Here is a 19,009-nt window from a genome sequence, read left to right as displayed (position 1 = left end):
CCTGCTCCCCCTCGCCCCCCGAACTCCGCATGGCCTGCCGCATGGTCACCTGCACTGCCTGAGCTTCCACGGCCTCCGCCTCCTGCAGCCGCCTCACCTATGCCCTGGCCCCGTGGTTCCTGCCGCTGCCTACGTGCAACTCTCAGGTGTACGTGAGGGTCTCTGAGGCAGCACCGGCCAGGCACCAGGTTGGCCGGGAGCTCCATGTCCACCATGTAATGCACACGGCGGCCACCAGCGGCACTATCCGTATGCATTCCCTACACGGAAAACCTGGGACAGAGAGGTTAAGTAACTAACCCAAGGTCACACAGCTAAAAGGTAGCACGGGTGAGGTTCAAACCCAGGATAGTGTGAACGCGCCACTGTTCGAGCGCGCACTCTGAGGGCAACACCGTCTCCCACTGAGAAACGTCTAAAACACACACACACACACACACACACACACACACACACACACACACACACGGATGCGAAGACCAGCATTCCAGGGGGCGGGACATTCCACCAGAGACGCTGGGACGTCTCCGTGGACCACAAAGGATTTATGGACAAGCCTCAGCTCCCTCGGAGGTGATGTCAACAGAGCGAGTGAAAGAGATCTGTGTTCACTCTGCTTTAACGGCTGCGCCTTTCTTGGCTGGAAGGCAGAGGGCGATGGGATGGGGTTTTGGCTTGGGCTCCTCTGGCAGAAAACGACGTCCAACACGAGTCCCTGTTCTCTAGGAGCATCTGAATGTCCCAGCAAAACCCAGAGAGAAGGGGCAAGAGCAAACACCAGTTTAGGTTAAAGCAAGGCTGTGTAGGCCCGGCCGGCGTGGCTCAGTGGTTGAGCGTTGACCTATGAACCAGGAGGTCAACAGTTCAATTCCCGGTCCAGGGCACATGCCCAGGTTGCAGGCTCGATCCCCAGTGGGGGATGTGCAGGAGGCAGCTGAGCTGGTCAATGATTCTCTCTCATCATTGATGTTTCTATCTCTCTCTCCCTCTCCCTTCCTCTCTGAAATCAATAAAAATATATATTTTTTAAAAAGACTATGAAAACAGAAGTCAAAGAAAACCATCAAGTCCACCCCCGAGAGCTACATTTATCTTTTAAAAAGCGTCTCCTGTTTGGCTCCTCTCCTAAGGCACTTAAAGTCAGCTGTTGTCAAGGTGGAGGGACCTGGTTGGGTGGTGGAATGTATGGAGGGCCTGACCATGGCCTGCGGTTCTGAGGGGCGGGGATGATGCTTCGAGCGGCGGCCACTTCCTCAGGATGAGAACTCACAAAGAACACTGCGGGCGTGCTAAGCGCGGCCCACATGATGGACAGCCTAAGGGCCCCCATGATGGACAGATGGACAGCCTACATCCGGGCTCCCATGATGGACAGATGGACAGCCTACATCCGGGCCCCCATGATGGACAGATGGACAGCCTACATCAGGGCCCCCGTGATGGACAGATGGACAGCCTACGTCAGGGCCCCCGTGATGGACAGATGGACAGCCTACATCCGGGCCCCCATGATGGACAGATGGACAGCCTACATCAGGGCCCCCGTGATGGACAGATGGACAGCCTACATCCGGGCCCCCGTGATGGACAGATGGACAGCCTACGTCAGGGCCCCCGTGATGGACAGATGGACAGCCTACATTAGGGCCCCCATGATGGACGGCCTACATTAGGGCCCCCATGATGGACAGCCTAGATCAGGCCCTGGCGTGAGCACTGCTGCCCACCTGGCCTCTCCGCTGGCTCTCAATGACCCTGCAGGTCTCCAGGCAATGGTGCAGAATGCACGTAGGTCTTACTGGGCGATTTCTGCTCATCAGGACACGTTTTGAAAAACACTATGGCGACTCGTGCACGTGGAATCAAATCTTCCTCTGGGGCCAGCCTGGCGCTCTCCCAGAAAGACCACATACACTGAGACCATTCAAGACGTTACACAATTCAGTCTGGGTTGTACTTAATCACTTTTCTTAAAAATTGATTTTAGAGAGAGAGGAAGGGAGAGGGAGCGAGAGATAGCAACATCAATGACGAGAGAGAATCATGGATCGGCTGCCCCTGCACACCCCCTACTGGGGATCGAGCCCGCAATCCAGGCATGTGCCCTTGACCGGAATCAAATGTGGCCTCTTGGTTCATAGGTCGACACTCCACTACTGAGCCACGCTGGCTGGGCTTAAAGTACATTTTTAAAAGAAAAAGAAAATAACCTAAAACCTGTTCTTTGACAAGCACAAGAACGAACCAAAGAACCTCACTCCAGAAGCTGCGTGTGCTCTCGCCCCGGAGAGGGGCAGACTCCACCCTCACCTGCTTGCACAGAGCAGGTGTCCCCACAGCCGCGCAGTCGCGGGCACGCGTCTCCACGCCACGCGGTTCTCAGGCACGGGGCTCCCTTCTGCTCCCCAGGGAACCGCGTGCTCTTGCGCTTCGCAGGTAACGTGTCTCTGACAAACGGAAGGTTTGCCACGACCCTGCGTCAGCTCGTCTGTCGGCACCGTTTTCCCGACAGCGCTGGCTCGCTGCGTGTCTGTGTCACACGTGGTAACTCTCTCAGCATTTCAAACATTTTCATTATCATTACGTGTGTCACCTGATCTGAGGTGAGCCACCTCTGATGCTTCTATTGTAATTGTTTGGGCACCACACGCCAGGCCCATGAGAGACGGCCAACTTAACGGGTAAATGTTGTGTGTGTTCTGACCGCTCCATTGACGATACAGCCCCAGTGGGGAGAAGACATTACCCGGAAAGGAGACGTCGGCGCCGGTGTCAAAGCCCCAAAGACAGGCCGCCTCTCCTGAACGGGGCTCATGCAGCTGTGACTTCAAGTTCAAGCCAGTGCTTAATCCGAAGTCCTAGGAACCATGTTTCTCTCTCTCCTCCCTCCCTCCCTTCCATTCTCTCTGAAAACCAATGGGAAAAATATCCTCAGGTCAGGATTAAAAAGAAAGAAGAAAAGAGATGAGAGGGGAGAGGGGAGAGGGGAGAGGGGAGAGAGAGAGAGAGAGAGAGAGAGAGAGAGAGAGAGAGAGAGAGAGAGAGAATTATGCTAAATCTGCCTGTGCTCTGTAAATGCAACAACCCAGCTGGGAGACAGCACCTCTGTGCACAGCACGGTTCATAAATAAATGAGGAAACGGCCGGCAAACGAGAGAGTGATGACTCCATCCGGCTGACACCCTGACCGCGGCTTCGCCTCCTCCCCGGAGCCCGGTGCAGACACACCCTGGCAGTGACCCTGATGGATGGGACCTTGGCCCCTTCTCTCCGGACAAGGGGGTGGACCAGGCCGTGGGGGGAGGGCAGAAGCTCACAGACCCACAACAAGGGCCCATCCCCGACGCGTGGCAATGACCCGGAGCGGAGCCCACACTCCCGTTCAGTGCCACCTGCACGCACCCCACCACCTGGGCAGCTCGACCGCCCCACACGCAGACGTCACCCCCCATCCGAGCAGCGTGGACAAGCCGTGTAGTACCAGGACGATGCCACCGTAGGAGACAACCAACCAGAGTCCCCGAGTGTGGGGACGAGACATAAATCACGAAGTCTCCAACCGCAGGAGTGAGCGAAGGACGCGACCGAGGTTCCGCCCTCCCTCCCCAGGCCCGTCCCTCTCCCGGCCGCCCAGGGGAGGAGGCACCTACCGCACACGGCCGGCCGCCGATGATGTTGAAGCCGAGGGAGCCGGCGTCGCGGTGCAGGACCAGGGTCAGGCTTTTGGTCTCTTCGCCCTGCGGGGAACAGAGGAGGGAGGTCACAATTACTCACCAACTCAAGCAGGGGGCCGGCACTCGCCCCACCCACGTGGACTCAGGGTCACCCAGCTGACCATCACACATGCTAAGCCTCTTGGGGAGCGTACGCAAGGGAACTGCTGGGCCAAGCGGAGGCCGTGCCCTGTGCTGAGGGTGCGAATACCTCGCAGCCCTGGTGGGACCACGGAAGACGCCTGGCGAGCGCCTTCCACCAGCCCCTGGTCTGCAGGTGCGTCTTCCCATGATGCGCCCGGGTACTCGGGCAGTCAGCACGATCGTCTGTCTGCTCCCCACCCGAGCACCCCCATCAGGTCATGAACGGTACCCACAGCCTGCCCGGCTGTCTGAGCACCCGCGCAGCCAACCACAGTCCTCTCTGCTGGGGTGACGTTGGGGACAGCACACGGAAAGTCAGGTGGTTGAGCAGCAACCTGTGAACCAGGAGGTCACGGTTCGATTCCCAGTCAGAGCACATGCCCAGGTTGTGGGCTCGAGCCCCAGTAGGGGGCGTGCAGGGGGCAGCTGATCAGTGAATCTCTCTCATCATTGATGTTCTCTCTCTCTCTCTCTCCCTCTCCCTTCCTCTCTGAAATCAATAAAAATATTAAAACAAAAGTCAGGGGCAAGCCCAAGGGAACCTGAGGAATCCTGATCTACGGAAAGGGCGGGCGTGGTCACAGGTGACACCGCGACCACAGGAGGTGCAGCGCGGAGTGACTGACAGCACTCGGCTTAAGGCGGGCGGGTCAACACGAAGCCTCACAACAAACACGCAGAGTCGCCCGGCAGGTCTCACGGCCATGGGCGTCTGTCCCGGGGACGGAGAAGCCAGAGCTGCCAAGCAAACGCTCACGGAACAGACGGATGAACACGAACAGATGAGCCCGCGTGCGAACTGTGGCCCCACAGGTGTGGCGTTACCCCGAGCTTGCTGACACACAGCTGACGTGTTGCCGGTTTGCACAACATCACGTGTGTGTACCGGCTGTAAGCTCGCAATTGCTTTGCTCACGTTTTCTGTTTCCACGCGGGATTAATTAAATGCAGCATTTAAAAATATGAAACACTTCATTATAAACTTTCTTGAAAACACTGAGAGCTTATCGCACAAGAGACTTTAGTCTGATATTTACGGTTTCCTGATCAAACCGTTGCCTCCTGCTCTTTGTGGGAATAAATGCAGCACCTGCGTGGTCAAACCGTTGCCTCCTGCTCTTTGTGGGAATAAATGCAGCACCTGTGTGGCCTGGGCTCGGCTCTGACCGACCACTCTGCCCGGCCTGGGCTCCGGGCGGGTCTCCATCACCCATGCTGTGCACAGCCCGCTTCACACGGGCCGGACAGCTGTGCCAGAGGAGCCAAACACACAGCACACACACACACACACACACACACACACATGCACAGATCCTCTCCCACACACAAAGCACACACACATTGCCCTCTACACACACACCCTTTCCCACACACATACACACACAGATCCTCTCCCATACACATCACACACACACACACACACACACACACAGGCACAAACAGATACACACACATAAGATGAATGGGCCCCAATGTGTAGGATTATCTCCAAGCTTAAAGTCCTCAGTGACCATGGCTGTTTCTCAGGACTATTAGCAATATTGCAAATATTTTCAAAAGTTTTATGTAAGCCTAAGCATCAATTACTAAAACCTGGTAAAAATGAGAATTACTCACTAGAAAAAGGCAGTTTCTGATGAAAGGACGAGGCATCCTATAAAAGGCTCATTTCTGCAGGGGCCCTTACTCGACACTGGAGTATCCATATATATAAAAGCCTAAGCGACTGTTACGACCAAATGACCGGAACGACTGGAATGACCTGTCGACCAGTCGCTATGACGCGCACTGACCACCAGGGGCAGATACTCAACGCAGGAGCTGCCCCCCGGTGGTCAGTGCACTCCCACAGCCAACCTCCCGCGGCCCCTCCCTCTGCCAGATAACCTCCCTCGGCCCCGATCAGCCCCAATAGCCGGCCAGGCTGAGGGACCCCACCCGTGCACGAATTTGTGCACCAGGCCTCTAGTCCTATATAACAAAAGGGTAACATGCAAATTGACCCTAAGGGCAGAACGACCGCTGGACCAGTCACTATGAGGCGCACTGACCACCGCTTGGTCCCGTTCCCCGGCCGGCAGGGTCCGATCGCCTGATGGCCACCCGCAGCAGGGATAGGGGCGGCGAGCAGGTGGGAACAGCCTACCTCCTGGTCCCTTCCCCCGGCCGTCAGGCACCGATCACCCGATGGCAAACGGGGAACCGGGGGTGGGGAGCGGGGCCAGCTGTGGGCAGCTGGGGAAGATGGCCCTGATCACAGGCTAGGCCTCAGGACCGTACCCATGCACGAATTTCATGCGCTGGGCCTCTAGTTTCAATATAAAAGAGAAGCCAGTTTCCATCCGCCTGCTGCACTTGCAGAAGCAGAGCCTCTGATGCCCATCGACTGGTTTTAAATGCCCCCCCGCCCCCAGCACCCACGGAAGCACCCCTCTTGGCTGCAACCTTTGTACCCGATTGGAGCTGCAACAAGTTAACAGGCAACGACGCCGCTGCTGTAACAGCCTAAACTTCAACCTAACAGTCCAACAATACAAAACGGCGATTCGCAAACTGAAACCGCTTATCCTTCTGCCTCAGAAACACAAACACTCGGGAAGCCCAGGTCTAGCCTCGCCTCCGTGGAGGGCTGGAAACCTGAGAAATACGCGGGAATTTGAGCGTGCTGTCTTACGTGCCTTACGTTTCTGGCTTCGTAACGAGTCGGTGCTGGAAACTGAGCGGTCACGCGAGACGCAGCAGAAAGGAGAATGCGCGACCACATCGCTGGAAACATCCGTTTCAAACCTCTCTTCCCCGATGCACGTGTCGTCCCCGGGAGCCAGAACCCAGGGGAGCAAGGAGCTCCCACCGAGAGCCTGGGGTCGGTGGAAAAGAAAGACTCCTGCCATCCTGGGGTCCAGCGACATCACTGTCTCCTTGTGGGAAGGGGCAGGGGGCTCTAACAGCTCCTCAGCGCCCCAGCGTCCAGCCAGGCCCCTGCCGAGGGGCAGTCGGGCCCCCAGAACCCTGCAGGGTCTCGCTGGACGGTCACATCAGAAATGGAAGAAATGGAAGCTCGGCGTGCACGGCCTCACGGTGATTCTCTTAAGAAGGTGACACCCTAGGCCCTAACTGGTTTGGCTCAGTGGATAGAGCGTTGGCCTGTGGACTGAAAGGTCCCAGGTTCGATTCCGGTCAAGGGCATGTACCTTGGTTGCGGGCACATCCCCAGTGGGGAGTGTGCAGGAGGCAGCTGATCGATGTTTCTCTCTCATCGTTGTTTCTAACTCTCTATCCCTCTCCCTTCCTCTCTGTAAAAGATCAATAAAACATATATATATATTTAAAAAAAAAAAAAAAAAGAAGGTGACACCCTAGAGCAGGGGCGGGGAACGTCCGGCCCGCGGGCCATAGGAGGCCGGCGAAATCACGTGGTCTGGCCTGGCCAAGGCTCGAGGGGTGAGTGAATTACATGTTTGACCGAATAGAGCAGGCTACTTTTTCTTTTTTTTAAGTGGAATCTTGTCTGGGCCGGGAATGATGTTATAAACATCCCAATGGCCCCTGCACTAGATCAATGCGAAGACTGCCCCGATCACCGTCGGCCCAGCTCCCAACGCCCGGTCGAACTGGGTAAGAATGGTGGGGGGAACAAGGAAACATCAAATGTCCTCTGTCAGAAGACACCTTGCGGCGGCTGTTTATTTTTACAGAACGCAAACTGCCTTCTATGGGCAAAGACCCTCTTCTACGTCTCGGCTCTCCAAAAAGCCCAGCTGGGACGCCTGGACGCACGCCACCTCCTCGGGGTGTGGCGGTCCCCGGAGTCCACCCACGCCCGTCAGTGCAGACTCTTCCTTCCCCACGACGGGCGGCCCTGGTTCCCGCGGTTGTGGGATTGGCCGCCCGGCGCGGGCAGGCTGAGGGCTGCCGGGCGGGTTCTGAGAACTGTAATTGACTGACCGCCGGTCCGTGTATCTGGGGGACGTGACACCTCAGCCTCGGATTATGCGAAGCTCCCGGAGACGGCACAGCTGGGACACGGCTCCGTCTGCGCGGCCCGCTGACAAGAAAGCGCAAAAATGTGCAGGGCGGGGGGCGCGGCGTTGGTGCCAGACATTCCATCCGAAGAAGGCGGGGTCTCACTCCCCACACAAGATGTCTGTGTCCTGTCCTTCAAACGGATCCTAACGGTCAGCGGCGTGGACCCGCCCCACCCCCTGCCACGCGCCTCCCTTCCAGGGAAAGAATTCTCGGAGGAAGGGCAGAGAGGAAGCGCTCAGGCCTGAGGGTGAGTCACTGGGATGATGATGCTCAGAAGTGAATTCATAGAGTCCTGGCCGGTGTGGCTCAGTGGACAGAGCGTCGGCCTGAGGACCGAAGGGTCCCAAGTTCTATTCCAGTCAAGGGTATGCACCTGGGTTGCAGGTTTCCCCGGTCCTGGTCAAGGTGCGTGCAGTAGGCAATCAATTGATGTGTCTCTCTCTCCTCTCTCCCTTCCCCTCTCTCTAAAAATCAATGGAAAAATATCCTAGGTGAGGATGAACAAAAAGAAAAAAACCGAACAACACAAAACAACAAAGTGGATGGGAGTCAACGAAACTGTTATCGACTCGTATCTGTCCCCAGAGTCAGTGCGGAGAGGGGGAGAGAGACACTGGGGACAGGGGACATGGACGGGGAACAGAAATCGCTTTTTCAGACACAAAATGGTCATCCATAAGCCGAACAGATGAAAAAGAAATGATGTGAGAGTGAAATAACCTGCGGGTCCCCGAACATCCGCGTCCCGGGCCCCGGAGTCTGCCGTCAGGGTGCACCCCTGGTCTCACGCGGAGCTCGCCCGCGTTCCTGGTGAAATCCAGGCGTCTGCCCATGCGTCCTGGGAACCAACGCCCCGTCCAAGGCGCCACCGCCTCTCACGCTCCCACGCAGTGGACGGCAGACGGCGGCTCCGTGCCTGAAGGGTAGCCCCCAGCGGCCCATCCTGAAGCATTCCTTCCCCAAATCAGAGGAAGGCCCTGGCTGCCCAGGGTGACAGGCCTCTCACAGGACGGCAGGGGCCACGCGGGCGGACCTCCCCGGCTGTGATTCCGTGGGACGAACACGTCCCACGACAACCTGTGGCCTCACCTGGTCACCAGCCTCCCCTCCTTCACGTCTCAGCCGGGAGCAGGGGCCAGGGATGCTGCTCAACAGCCTTCAGGGCCCTGAACTCCCACCCCCGACACACAGGCCACGAGTGCGCAGGGCCGAGGTCCGGAGGCCCCGGTGTGGGCAAAGGCGGGCATCCGATGGGGCTGAGGCCAGTGCCCACCTTCAAGGCACAGCATGTGTGGGGGTCAACTCAACAGGATTTAAGGACACACGGTGTGGGGGGAGCAGAGCAGAGGGGTCAGGAGGAGCCCCACGTTAACAATTCCGGGGACGCTGTGCCCAGAAATCCCAAGATGCTTTGCTGTGGAATGTCTGTTCTCAGAATCAGGTGGGTACGTCAGGGAGGGAAACCGAGGCTGGGAACCGAGCCCTTTCCCTCGCTCGAGCCCAGCATCGCCACGGCTGTGGCAGCCCACACGGGGCTTCACGTCGGTTACAGCGAGGCCGCCTAACTGCCCGCGTCATGCAGGCCGTCTGGGTTCCGGAACTCGCCCCGGTGTTCCTCAGAGCGTTCAGGAAGGGCCGTGTAGACGACGGATCGGGAAATCAGAACCGCGCAGAGGAGCCCAATGCATGCTTATCCGCACTGGGCCGAACCTCTGGAGCTGAGACGCTACCAAGCGTGACAGGTGGCCCGCCTGGCTCGGCGTGTGTCACCCACGCGGACCCCACGACCCTCGTGGGTCAGAACCTCGGAGTAAGACGCGGGAACCTGTTTGAACCAGCTCTCCCGGTGATTCCGATCGTGCGTGGGGTGTTCGAGAAGCGAACCTGAGAACAGCACCAGCAAACAAACCCTGAGCGCTCGGCCTGCGAAGACACATCAGACGCCGCCAGAGCGTTTTATGGGACAAGGGCGAGGCCCCGAAGCGCTGGTGCCGAAACCTCCAGGCCGTGTCCGTCTCCTTCAGCTGCCGCAGATGCCAACATCAGGACGCGTGAAAAAGCGACGCTGCGGTGCAGGAGCTTTAGGGACACCGGCCGCCTGCCTTTGGGGGGGGGGGGGGCGCAGAGTTCAGTGTCTGGCGGGGCAGAGTTCACCCAATGCAATAAGCCAGTTCTTACACAACCTGTGGAGCAGCAAGGGCCCCGAGGGGGCCCCTGGGGGCCGGAGGAGCTACCAGGAGGGGGAGGCCTGGCTGAGGCGGGGGCTGGGCCCGAGAGGAACCAGCGCAGCTCTCCGGGCCCCCCCCCCCCTCCTCCCACTCTTGGGTCTCAGCTGACCCGGGGAGCAGTCGGGGCTCTGACACCAGGAGACTTGCTCTGTAAACTCCACAGGCAACATCTGGGCCCCCAGCTGAAGGCCCCCGATGGCCCTCCCACTCAGAGCTTCCCCTGCATCCAGGGTTCATCCAAGTTCCGTATTTTTGATTCTGAGAGAATTTACCCAAACACTCCAGAAAGAAAACAGAAAGGCAAGAGAAATAATAAACTCGCCTAACAATGAATGACGTGCCAACCCCGGGGGGGGGGGGGGGGGGCGAAGGGCTTATTTATAAACAAGTATCACTTAAAACTACGCAGGGCGGCCAGAGGACAGCAGGACCAGCAGGAGCCCGAGCCCCTCCGCCCGGCCCGGCGCCTGCCTGGGACCAGGCTGGGCCCCGCTGGGGTGACTCCTGGCCCCTCCAGTCCTTTGTAGCCTGTGCGGTCCCTGGTGAGCTCCGAGCTGTAAATATTTGCCCTGAGCTCAGCGAGGCCAGCTGCTCAGGCTGCAGCTGACAGGCAGGCGGGGGCCAGGCGGAGGGGGGTCGGAAGACTTGCGGCCTGGCGTGCACTGGGAGGAGGGGGCTGGGCCAGCGGGAGGGAAGGCAGGCGCAGGCCTGGGGCCCTGGGGGCAGGTATGTCTCCTCCTCGGAGCCATATGGACAGGCAACCAGAGGGGCAGCGGCGGGAGTCCCGCCCCCTGTAGCTGAAAACGTGGCCTTTGCAACCAGGAAGCCCCAGTTCTCAGGGGGTGATGTCCCCGCCCCCTCCCCCAGCCCCTCCCCCGTCCCAGAGAACACTGGACAATATCTGGAGACATTTTGGGCTGCGGAAACACGGGGGCTGGTGCTACTAGGATCTCGTGGGTCGAGGCAGGGATGCGGCCAGCCATCCCACAAGGGAGAATCACGGGCCACCATGCCCGTGGGTCCCCAGGCTGAGCTGAGGCAGAACCCGATTCCCGCTCAGTCCCGAGCTGCTGCCTGACTCTGTGCGGCTCCGGGACCGCTCTGAGCCTGCCCGCTCCCCTCAGAGGACTAAGCAGATGATGCATAGGAAGCGCGGCCCTGGTTGCTGGCGCACAGTCCACACTCAGTCAAGGGCACCCGTGGCTACAACCAGCGGCCACACGGCAGGGGTCAGGAGTCTGGGCTGGAGACACGGGCACGTGTGGGTGCAGAACCCAACCGCCCACCTAACAGCCGGGACCCAGGCCCACGACTGCCCCCGTCCCCCGGCCTCCAGACAGGGAAACAGCTGAGACGTGCTCAGCGCTGGGCCCAGAGCAAAGTCGCCCTCAGACGGTGTGAGACGCCACCTCCCAGCAAGCACCAGGGAGGCCTGGGGCCTTAAGGTAATGGCAGACACAGTTGGGCACTTACCCCCACCCCCACCCCACCCCCACCCCAGGCACAGCGCCAGGGCCTCCTCACAGAGCCGGCTCTCCTTGAGGGCTGACAGCAACCACTTCACATTTAGAGGCACCGGTCACGTCACGAGGTCACCCAGCCGGTCAGCAACGCGCCCAGGTTCTGAAACAGCTCACATTCACGGGACTGGGTCTCAGTGACTACTTCACGCTTGGTGTCCGTTCCTTTCATCCCTTCCGGGATCCCGGCTGAAAGGCACAGAGGGTGCCCGGCTGTGCCCATCCCTGTCCGGGCGGCTCGCTCAAGGTCAGCAGCTGCTGCCAGCACGTCCGTGCCCAAGCCTGGCCTCCTCCTTCCTCACCCTGGACTGGCCCTGGGCCCCGGGGAAGCCTGGACATACCTCACCCCACATGCCAACATCTTCCTCTGTGTCACTACGAAGGGACCACGGTTTCCCACCAAGACACCCCAGCGGGTCTGAGCAGTGAAACTAGAAGCCGGTCTGGCTCTCCCCAGGCTGCGGATTCCTCTTGTCTCTCCCGGCCCTGAAGCTGCCGGAGCCTACGCCACCCTGTGCGCCTGGTCCTCTGTAGGGACCAGAGTTCCCAAGCTTGGGTTGACTCAGCGCCCAGCTCCTGGCGATCCGGCTGGCAGGCAGCGGAAAGAGGAGGGGCAGGGATGCTCCCAGGGAGCCCAAGGCATCCCGGTGCCCTGGGACGGGGAGGTGCCCTGCGTCCTGGGCCTGGCAGGGGTCGGGCGGGCGCCTACCTTGCCGCCAGCTGGCGCGGCCACGCAGCGACTGAGCGAGTCCAGGCGCGCGCTGTACTCCGTGAACTTCTTCTGGTAGCGCAGGGCGGTCATCTGCAGCTCCAGCTGCGCCGCGGCCAGCTGCGCCACCAGCGACTTCTCCCGCTTGCCCGCGCGCAGCGCCTCCTTCTTGAGCGCCTTGTGCAGCGCGGCGAGCCGGGCCTGCAGCGCGCCGTTGTGCGCCCGCAGGGCCCGCGCACAGCAGTGGCCGCCCGCGCGCAGCTCCCCTCGCGTCAGGGGCAACCCGCAGCCCTCCTGGCAGCGGCCCACGGGCCTCGCGTCGCACGCGTCCCGCATGTGCGCCTCCAGGTCTCGGCGCGGCAGCACCTGGGCGCACCCCGCATGGCGGCAGCGCGCGGGCGCGAAGTCGCAGCGCTCCAGGTGCGCGGGCAGCGCCTGCAGCTGGACCACCCGGCCGCAGCCCCGCGCCGCGTGCGTGCACTTGATATCCAGCTTGAGGATGAGACGCTTGAGTGGCAGCACGTGGTTGAGCTCCTTGGCCGACAGGCGGCCGCGGCAGCGCGCGGGGCAGCTCCCCTCCTGCACCACCCAGGGCAGCACGCAGCCTGCGCAGAAGACGTGGCCGCACGGCGTGGTCAGCGGGTCCTCCAGCACCTTCCCGCACAGCGCGCACTTCAGGTCCGGGTCCACGTCGCCGTCGAAGCGGTCCAGCTCGAAGCCCATGGTGGGGCCGGGCCGGGGTCGCCGCCGGGGCGCGGCGCCCTCCCTCCCGCCCGCCCTGCGAGGAGCGCAGACCCGGCCGCGCGCGCGCTCGCCCCGGACTGAGCCCAACTCGGCCGACGTCTCGGAAAAGGCCCCGAGCTCCTCCGCCGTATTTGCGCGAGCGCGAGCGCACGCACATCCCGCCCGGCCCGCCCGGCCCGCCCGCCCTCTGCTCCAGGGAGGCGGCGGGGAGGCCGAGGGGGCGGGAGGCCTTGGGGTCGCCGAGAGGCCGGGCCCCCAGGACGCAGCCGCCCCCTCCTCTCCAGGGGCTCTTCGCCCTCTCTAGCAGTTTTTGCTTCTGAAGTCAAATTCCAGCCGAGAAAAAGCTCCCTGAATCTGGAGCCTTAGGCTGCTGTGGCCCCGCCCGGGTCGCCGAGCCCCTTCCGGGACCACCGCCCCCTGGGCAGCCCGGTCCCCGCCCCTCCCCGCCCCCTCCCCGCCCCCTTCGCTTTTCTGGCTGCGCCGGCGGAAAATGCTGGGCCGCTATGCCGGCACTTACGGCCTCTGCCGAATTCGTCCAGGACTGTGGGGAGCCTGGGCTCCAAGGCCGGCTCTGCGCCCGCGTGGGCGGCCGGGTCCCCCCTGTCGCCTCCAGTGGGAAGCGCAGGCCCGGACAAGGCCAAGGTGTCCTGCAGGGCCGCGTGGAGCGGGGATTCCCAGATGTTCACGCGGCTGCGGATTCTGGTGTGGAGAGCCCCCAGGTGACTGAGCTCCCAGGGGACTCTGAAGCCATGGTCCCCGTTCCATCCAGATGGGAAGTGGCTGCCCATGAATCCGGGCCTTTCCCACCAGGACCGGGAGCCTCTGCGTGTGGAAGGAAGACCTGGGGACTCCCAGCATCACCTGTGGACTGGCACTCTCTCCCGAGGCTGAAAGCCGCCAGTTTCTGAAGTTGGACCCCTGGGCTCCGGGCGGCTGTGGGCCTGGGAGGCCGGATGACAGCCTGCATTCTCCCATTGCTTTTGCTTCTCCTTCTCCCTCTGTGGCTGCTGCGACCTCCGACCTTCGCTATGTAAGGGCTTCATGGACTGCAAGGATCGCCCTGGCGTCCAGAGGGGCTGCTTGCTGGAACTGACCTTTCAGAAGCAGCCACTGGGCTGTGAGCTTTCATCGGGGTTTAAAGGGGCGTCTGTTGCCCGTTTGAGGGCCTTTCATCCAGTTGCTTTAATCGGTGCCCTTCTCTGGTGGCCGTGGGGCGGACTGGATCGGCTTTAGTCCAGGTGAGCAGTGCCGTGCGGGGGTCCTCCCTCCTGTGTGAGGCTGCTCGCAGTTTCTCAGTGAACGAGCAAGAAACAGGTTCGTTCAACAGAGGTGTGTGGGCTCCTCATTGTCCCAGGGTGGGCTCCTGTCAACAGGGTGATAATCTCCAAACCAAACTGGTTCTGAGGCCCAGGCCCAGCTCTCAGACACCATAAACACGGGAGATTAGGGCTTGCTCTGGGTGTAGCTTCTCTGAGACCCGCGCACACCCCCCCCCCACCCGCCCGACCAGGGGCTGATGAAATGCTGCAGCTGAGGCCAGGGGTGGGGGCCTCGTCTCTTTAGGCAAACGAGAGTCTGTGTGCGCCAGCCGCGACGCCTCAGGGTTAATTTTAGCATCAGGGTAAGAACCCCCTGCATGTCAGGCTGGTGGCCAGGCATGTGTTTCATGGCTGAAATGAACAGAGTGGGGAATCAGAAACTAGAGGAGCCCATTCCTGGGGGGGGGGGGGCGGGGGGGGGAGGGGAGGGGAGGATGTCTGATGGGAGGGGTCCCTTGAAGGGTGAGAAGGAGCCAGCAATGACAGCAGGACATTCTGGGCAGAGGGGACAGGACGGCCGAGGTGCTGAGGGATTAAGATAGAGCTGGCCCAGAGCTGGAAGCAGGGGGACAGGGGAGAAGAGGCAGGTAACGGCAGAGGAGTGGGCAGGACCTAACCTCCCGGAGCCTGCAGGGCACATGTGGTGAGGACTTTGAACGGCTTGGGGGGTCCTGGATTGGGGGGTGCTGGAGAGCAGGGCAGGGCTTTGGGCAGCGGAGGGCACAGTTGATCCGGTCTGGGTCCTTCAGAGTGGGGCGTCGTGTCCAGGTGCCCCCTCCTGTCGGACAAGGACGGGCTCCCTCTCCTGCTCCAGGTAAGCGCTGCTCTCGGACCTCCTCCCAGGTGACGCCACCGCACAGGGAGCCGAATCACAGTGTGGCTGTTTGGGGAGCGCACCCGCACTTACACGCTGCTCCCATCACAAAGTCCACGCTGCATTCCGAACAGCCAGCTCCCCCGGGACCTGCTGGGCCCCCGTGCTGCTGGGACGCGGCAGGCTTTCCGCAGGCACCGCTGCACACCCCCTCGGCTGGAGAACGTCAGAAGGACAGACGGACGGTGACAGGCATGCAAGGACAGGGAGACCTCGGACCTCCCCACGTGGCTGGTGGGACGGCAGCCGGGGCAGCCTCCTTGCAAAACGGGCTGGACGCTCCTCAGAATGTCCCACATGGAGTGGCCGTGTGGCCCAGCAATCCCACTCCTCGGCGTGGACCCACGAGAACAGAACGAACATCCACACAGATGCTCGCACTCGAATGTTCACGGCAGCGTGGATGTTCATGGCAGAAGCTGAGACAGCCCGCTGAGCCTGCTGGGCTCTCCTGGCGGGGGGCGGGGGGGGGGGGGGTCCCCAGAGGTCTCCATGGTGGTGCACACAGCCCCTGCATCCCACAGGCTCGCCACGCCCACCCGAAGAGCATCCTTCTCCCAGGAGTTCCAACGAAGGCCACGCACACCAGTCGCCCTCCCAGCCATCACCAGGACCCCTGCCTGGAAGCAGTCAGCTGGGAAGGGCCGTTGCATGTGAGAAGGCGGTTCAAGGCTCCTTTTAATAAAGTCATTCAAAATGACTTACGCACCCACAGACCCTCCTCCTTCAGCTAAATCACGTGACGGACCAGTTCCTAAAATCAAAGTCAACTTTTAAAGTCTCGAAGAAAGCTGCCACGCTGGGCACTGGCTCTCAGTGGACACGCACCGAACGCATCTTACCCAAATATTCCCGGACCCAGATGCATTTTCCAGGTTCCTAAAACATCAGAGACCCTGGGTTGTTCCTAAGAAGGAAAAAATAAATAAATGAAATGTATTTGAAGAGTGAAGACCCGTGATAACACAGAATCTCCCACCACACACCAATGGCTGGCCCTCCCAGATGTATAGGAAGGTATGAAATAAAAAAAAAACAAAAAACCTACCAGCTTCCAGTCATAAATGAAAAACAGAATCCCAGCGCTAGTTTCATGAATAAATCGAACAGTTTTAATTCGGAAAGTCTGTTTTGCAATATTCAACTTTCCCTTTACAGCATGCTTTTTTTTTTTTTCTTTTTTTTTTAATAAGCAAGCTCTTTAAAGTCCTTGCAGCTCAGGCCTATGATCTAGGAACTCGTTAATTTTAATTTTTCTCCTGGCACCTCCACCACTCTCATTTTCTCTGTAAAATTATGATAATAACAACCTGCACTCACCTAACACACGGTAATCATTGCTAATTGACTAATTTTTATGTGTAGAAACCCCTGAAGACTTCACACAGGTGCTCTGAGGTGTCATTTCGGGCGGGTGGGGCGGGCCCGGCTGTTTCCTGTGTGAGTGGGGCCCGCCGAGGCTGCCCCTCCGTGGGTAGAACGGGATAAACTGCTTCCCGGTGTCACCGGGCTGGCTGGTGTGACCAGCAGACCCTGAGCATGGCATCCGTTTCTTGTCCACTTGGGCCTCAGTAGCCAGAGGTGCGCTCAGTGGCTCCTCGGAGGGCCTCTGCAGCTCAGTGTGGCCTCAGGCAGCACCACACACACACACACACACACACACACACACACACACACACACACGTCTGAGCTCAAATCTGGGACTTCCCGAGTGCCCCTCCCCCTGGCGTCTAACACACAATTATTTTCATTTAAGTACCATTTGATGGTCTTAAAGAAGAGGCTTGCCGATTGTTTTGTTTTCTTCCCTTTTTATCATTTTTATGACCAAAGACTACCATTTTGTCTTCTGGGAGGGCTTTAGGCAAAACATTCTTTTTTAAAAAATTGTATATCCTACATAATAAAAGCCCAGCAACCGAAACGTTGGACGGACCAGAACAACCAGAGACCAGAACACCATGGCCCCTTGCCCTGGCTGGCCCCGCCCCCCAGGGAGCAGTTAGGGGTGATCAGGCAGGCAGGCAAGCAGTTAGGAGCCAGCAGTCCCAGATTACGAGAGGGATGTCCGACTGCTGGTTTAGGCCCGATCCCACAGTCGGACATCCCCCGAAAGGTCCTGGATTGCGAGAGGGTGCAGGCCGGGCTGAGGGACCCTCCGACCCTGTGCACGAATTTCATGCACTGGGCCTCTAGTGTGTGTCTGTATATATATATTCTCTCTCATCATTGATGTTCCTATCTCTCTCTCCCTTCCTCTCTGAAATAAATTAAATATATATATTAAACACACCATTAAAATATATATATTTCATTGATTTCAGAGAGGAAGGGAGAGAGAGATAGGAACATCAACGATGAGAGAGAATCATCAATTGGCTGCCTCCTGCATGCCCCACCCTGGGGATCAAGGCCACAACCAGAACATGTGCCCTCATTGGGAATCAAACCTTGACCTCCTGGTTCATAGGTCGACACTCAACCACAGAGCCACGCCAGCAGCGCTAGGGAAACCATTCTTGAGATGCCAGCCAAGCAGGAGGACTGTGACATCACCTTTCTTTGGAATCTTGTCCTGAAACTGTGGCTTTGGCAGCCAGGTCGAGCGGACACCCTGGGCAATGAGAAAGCTGAAACACCCCATTGGAGAAGAGAGTCCTGCAGCGGGGCGGGGTCCTCTGCCCCTGTAACCGTTGGTTGCCAGTTGAAGACCGCCGCCACCTGGGTCCTTCCTGCCGTTTGCTAGGCTGTGCAGGAACCGACACGAAGCACCGCTCCCCGCTGGCCCGGCTCCTCTCACAGGTCAGCGCAATCATGGAAAACCTCCAGCCGCGCTGACATTGCTCTGTGCCGGTCCAATGGGAAATGTGTCCAAAGGCTGGCAGAAGCGCTCTGGCAAACAGCAACCGCATCCCGACAGCGCCGAGGGCCTCGGGAGGGGGACCCCCCGATGAAAGCGCCCGAGGCCCGAGAGCCGGTTGTCCCGGTGGGAATCGCTGCGTAACCTGTAATTGCTCTGTGGGCTGGGCCGGCGTGGAGCGCTCCTCCGGCTGGTTCTGTGCAGAACCACAAAGGCCCTGATGGTCCTTGAACCTGCGGGGGTAAGTGAGCGTGTGGGGACCCTGTTCTCTGGGCTTTTTTTTTTTTTTTTTTAATATATGTTTTCATTGATTTTTACAGAGAGAACAAGGGAGAGGGAGAGACAGAAACATCAATGATGAGAGAGAATCATGGATCGGCGGCCTCCTGCACGGCCCCTACTGGGGATCGAGCCTGCAACCCAGGCATGTGCCCTGACCAGGAATCGAACCGTGACCTCTTGGTTCATTGGTCGATGCTCAACCTCTGAGCCACGCCAGCTGGGCTGTGCTTTGTTTTTGTTTCCCAGGCAACCATAACCCCCCAGCCAGTTTGTAAGTAGAATCAGGAAGCCTTATAGGAATTGAAGGTACCCAGGAGGGTGGCAAAACCCAGGGAGCCTCTGGGGAAAGTGACGGGCGGTATCACGGGTCACATGTTACTTGGGGGAAAGCTGCATATTCTTCTCCATGCAGAAATCCCCCCCTCCATGGACTTCTGGCCTTTTTTTGGGGTGGGGGGTGGTGTTTGATAAAAATGTATTGAACAAATAACATGGACATTTAACAGTGGAAATGACCCTGAGCCATCTAATATCACTAGAAAGAATTTCATCCCAGAAACAACATGTGTGATTGTCCATATTGGGGTTTG

At 59.3% G+C, this 19,009-nt stretch overlaps 1 protein-coding gene across 1 annotated transcript in view; it reads right to left on the bottom strand.

Annotated features, from left to right (window-relative positions):
- PDZRN3 (PDZ domain containing ring finger 3) overlaps window positions 1-13,211 on the bottom strand; it is a 106,579-nt gene extending 93,368 nt beyond the window's left edge. Inside the window, exons 1-2 of the mRNA XM_028132138.2 lie at window positions 12,341-13,211; window positions 3,651-3,737 (exon numbers count right to left, since the gene is read on the bottom strand). Of these exons, the coding sequence (XP_027987939.2) occupies window positions 3,651-3,737; window positions 12,341-13,063 (810 nt within the window). The 5' untranslated portion in view covers window positions 13,064-13,211. The remainder of the gene's footprint in view (window positions 1-3,650; window positions 3,738-12,340) is intronic.
- Between the last annotated feature and the right edge of the window lie 5,798 nt (window positions 13,212-19,009).

The sequence above is a fragment of the Eptesicus fuscus genome, chromosome 18 (genome assembly GCF_027574615.1).
Source record: "Eptesicus fuscus isolate TK198812 chromosome 18, DD_ASM_mEF_20220401, whole genome shotgun sequence".
NCBI classification, from domain to species: Eukaryota; Metazoa; Chordata; class Mammalia; order Chiroptera; family Vespertilionidae; genus Eptesicus; species Eptesicus fuscus.
Note: the sequence above shows the minus strand (reverse complement) of the source record. Positions and strands in the feature narration are given on the sequence as shown.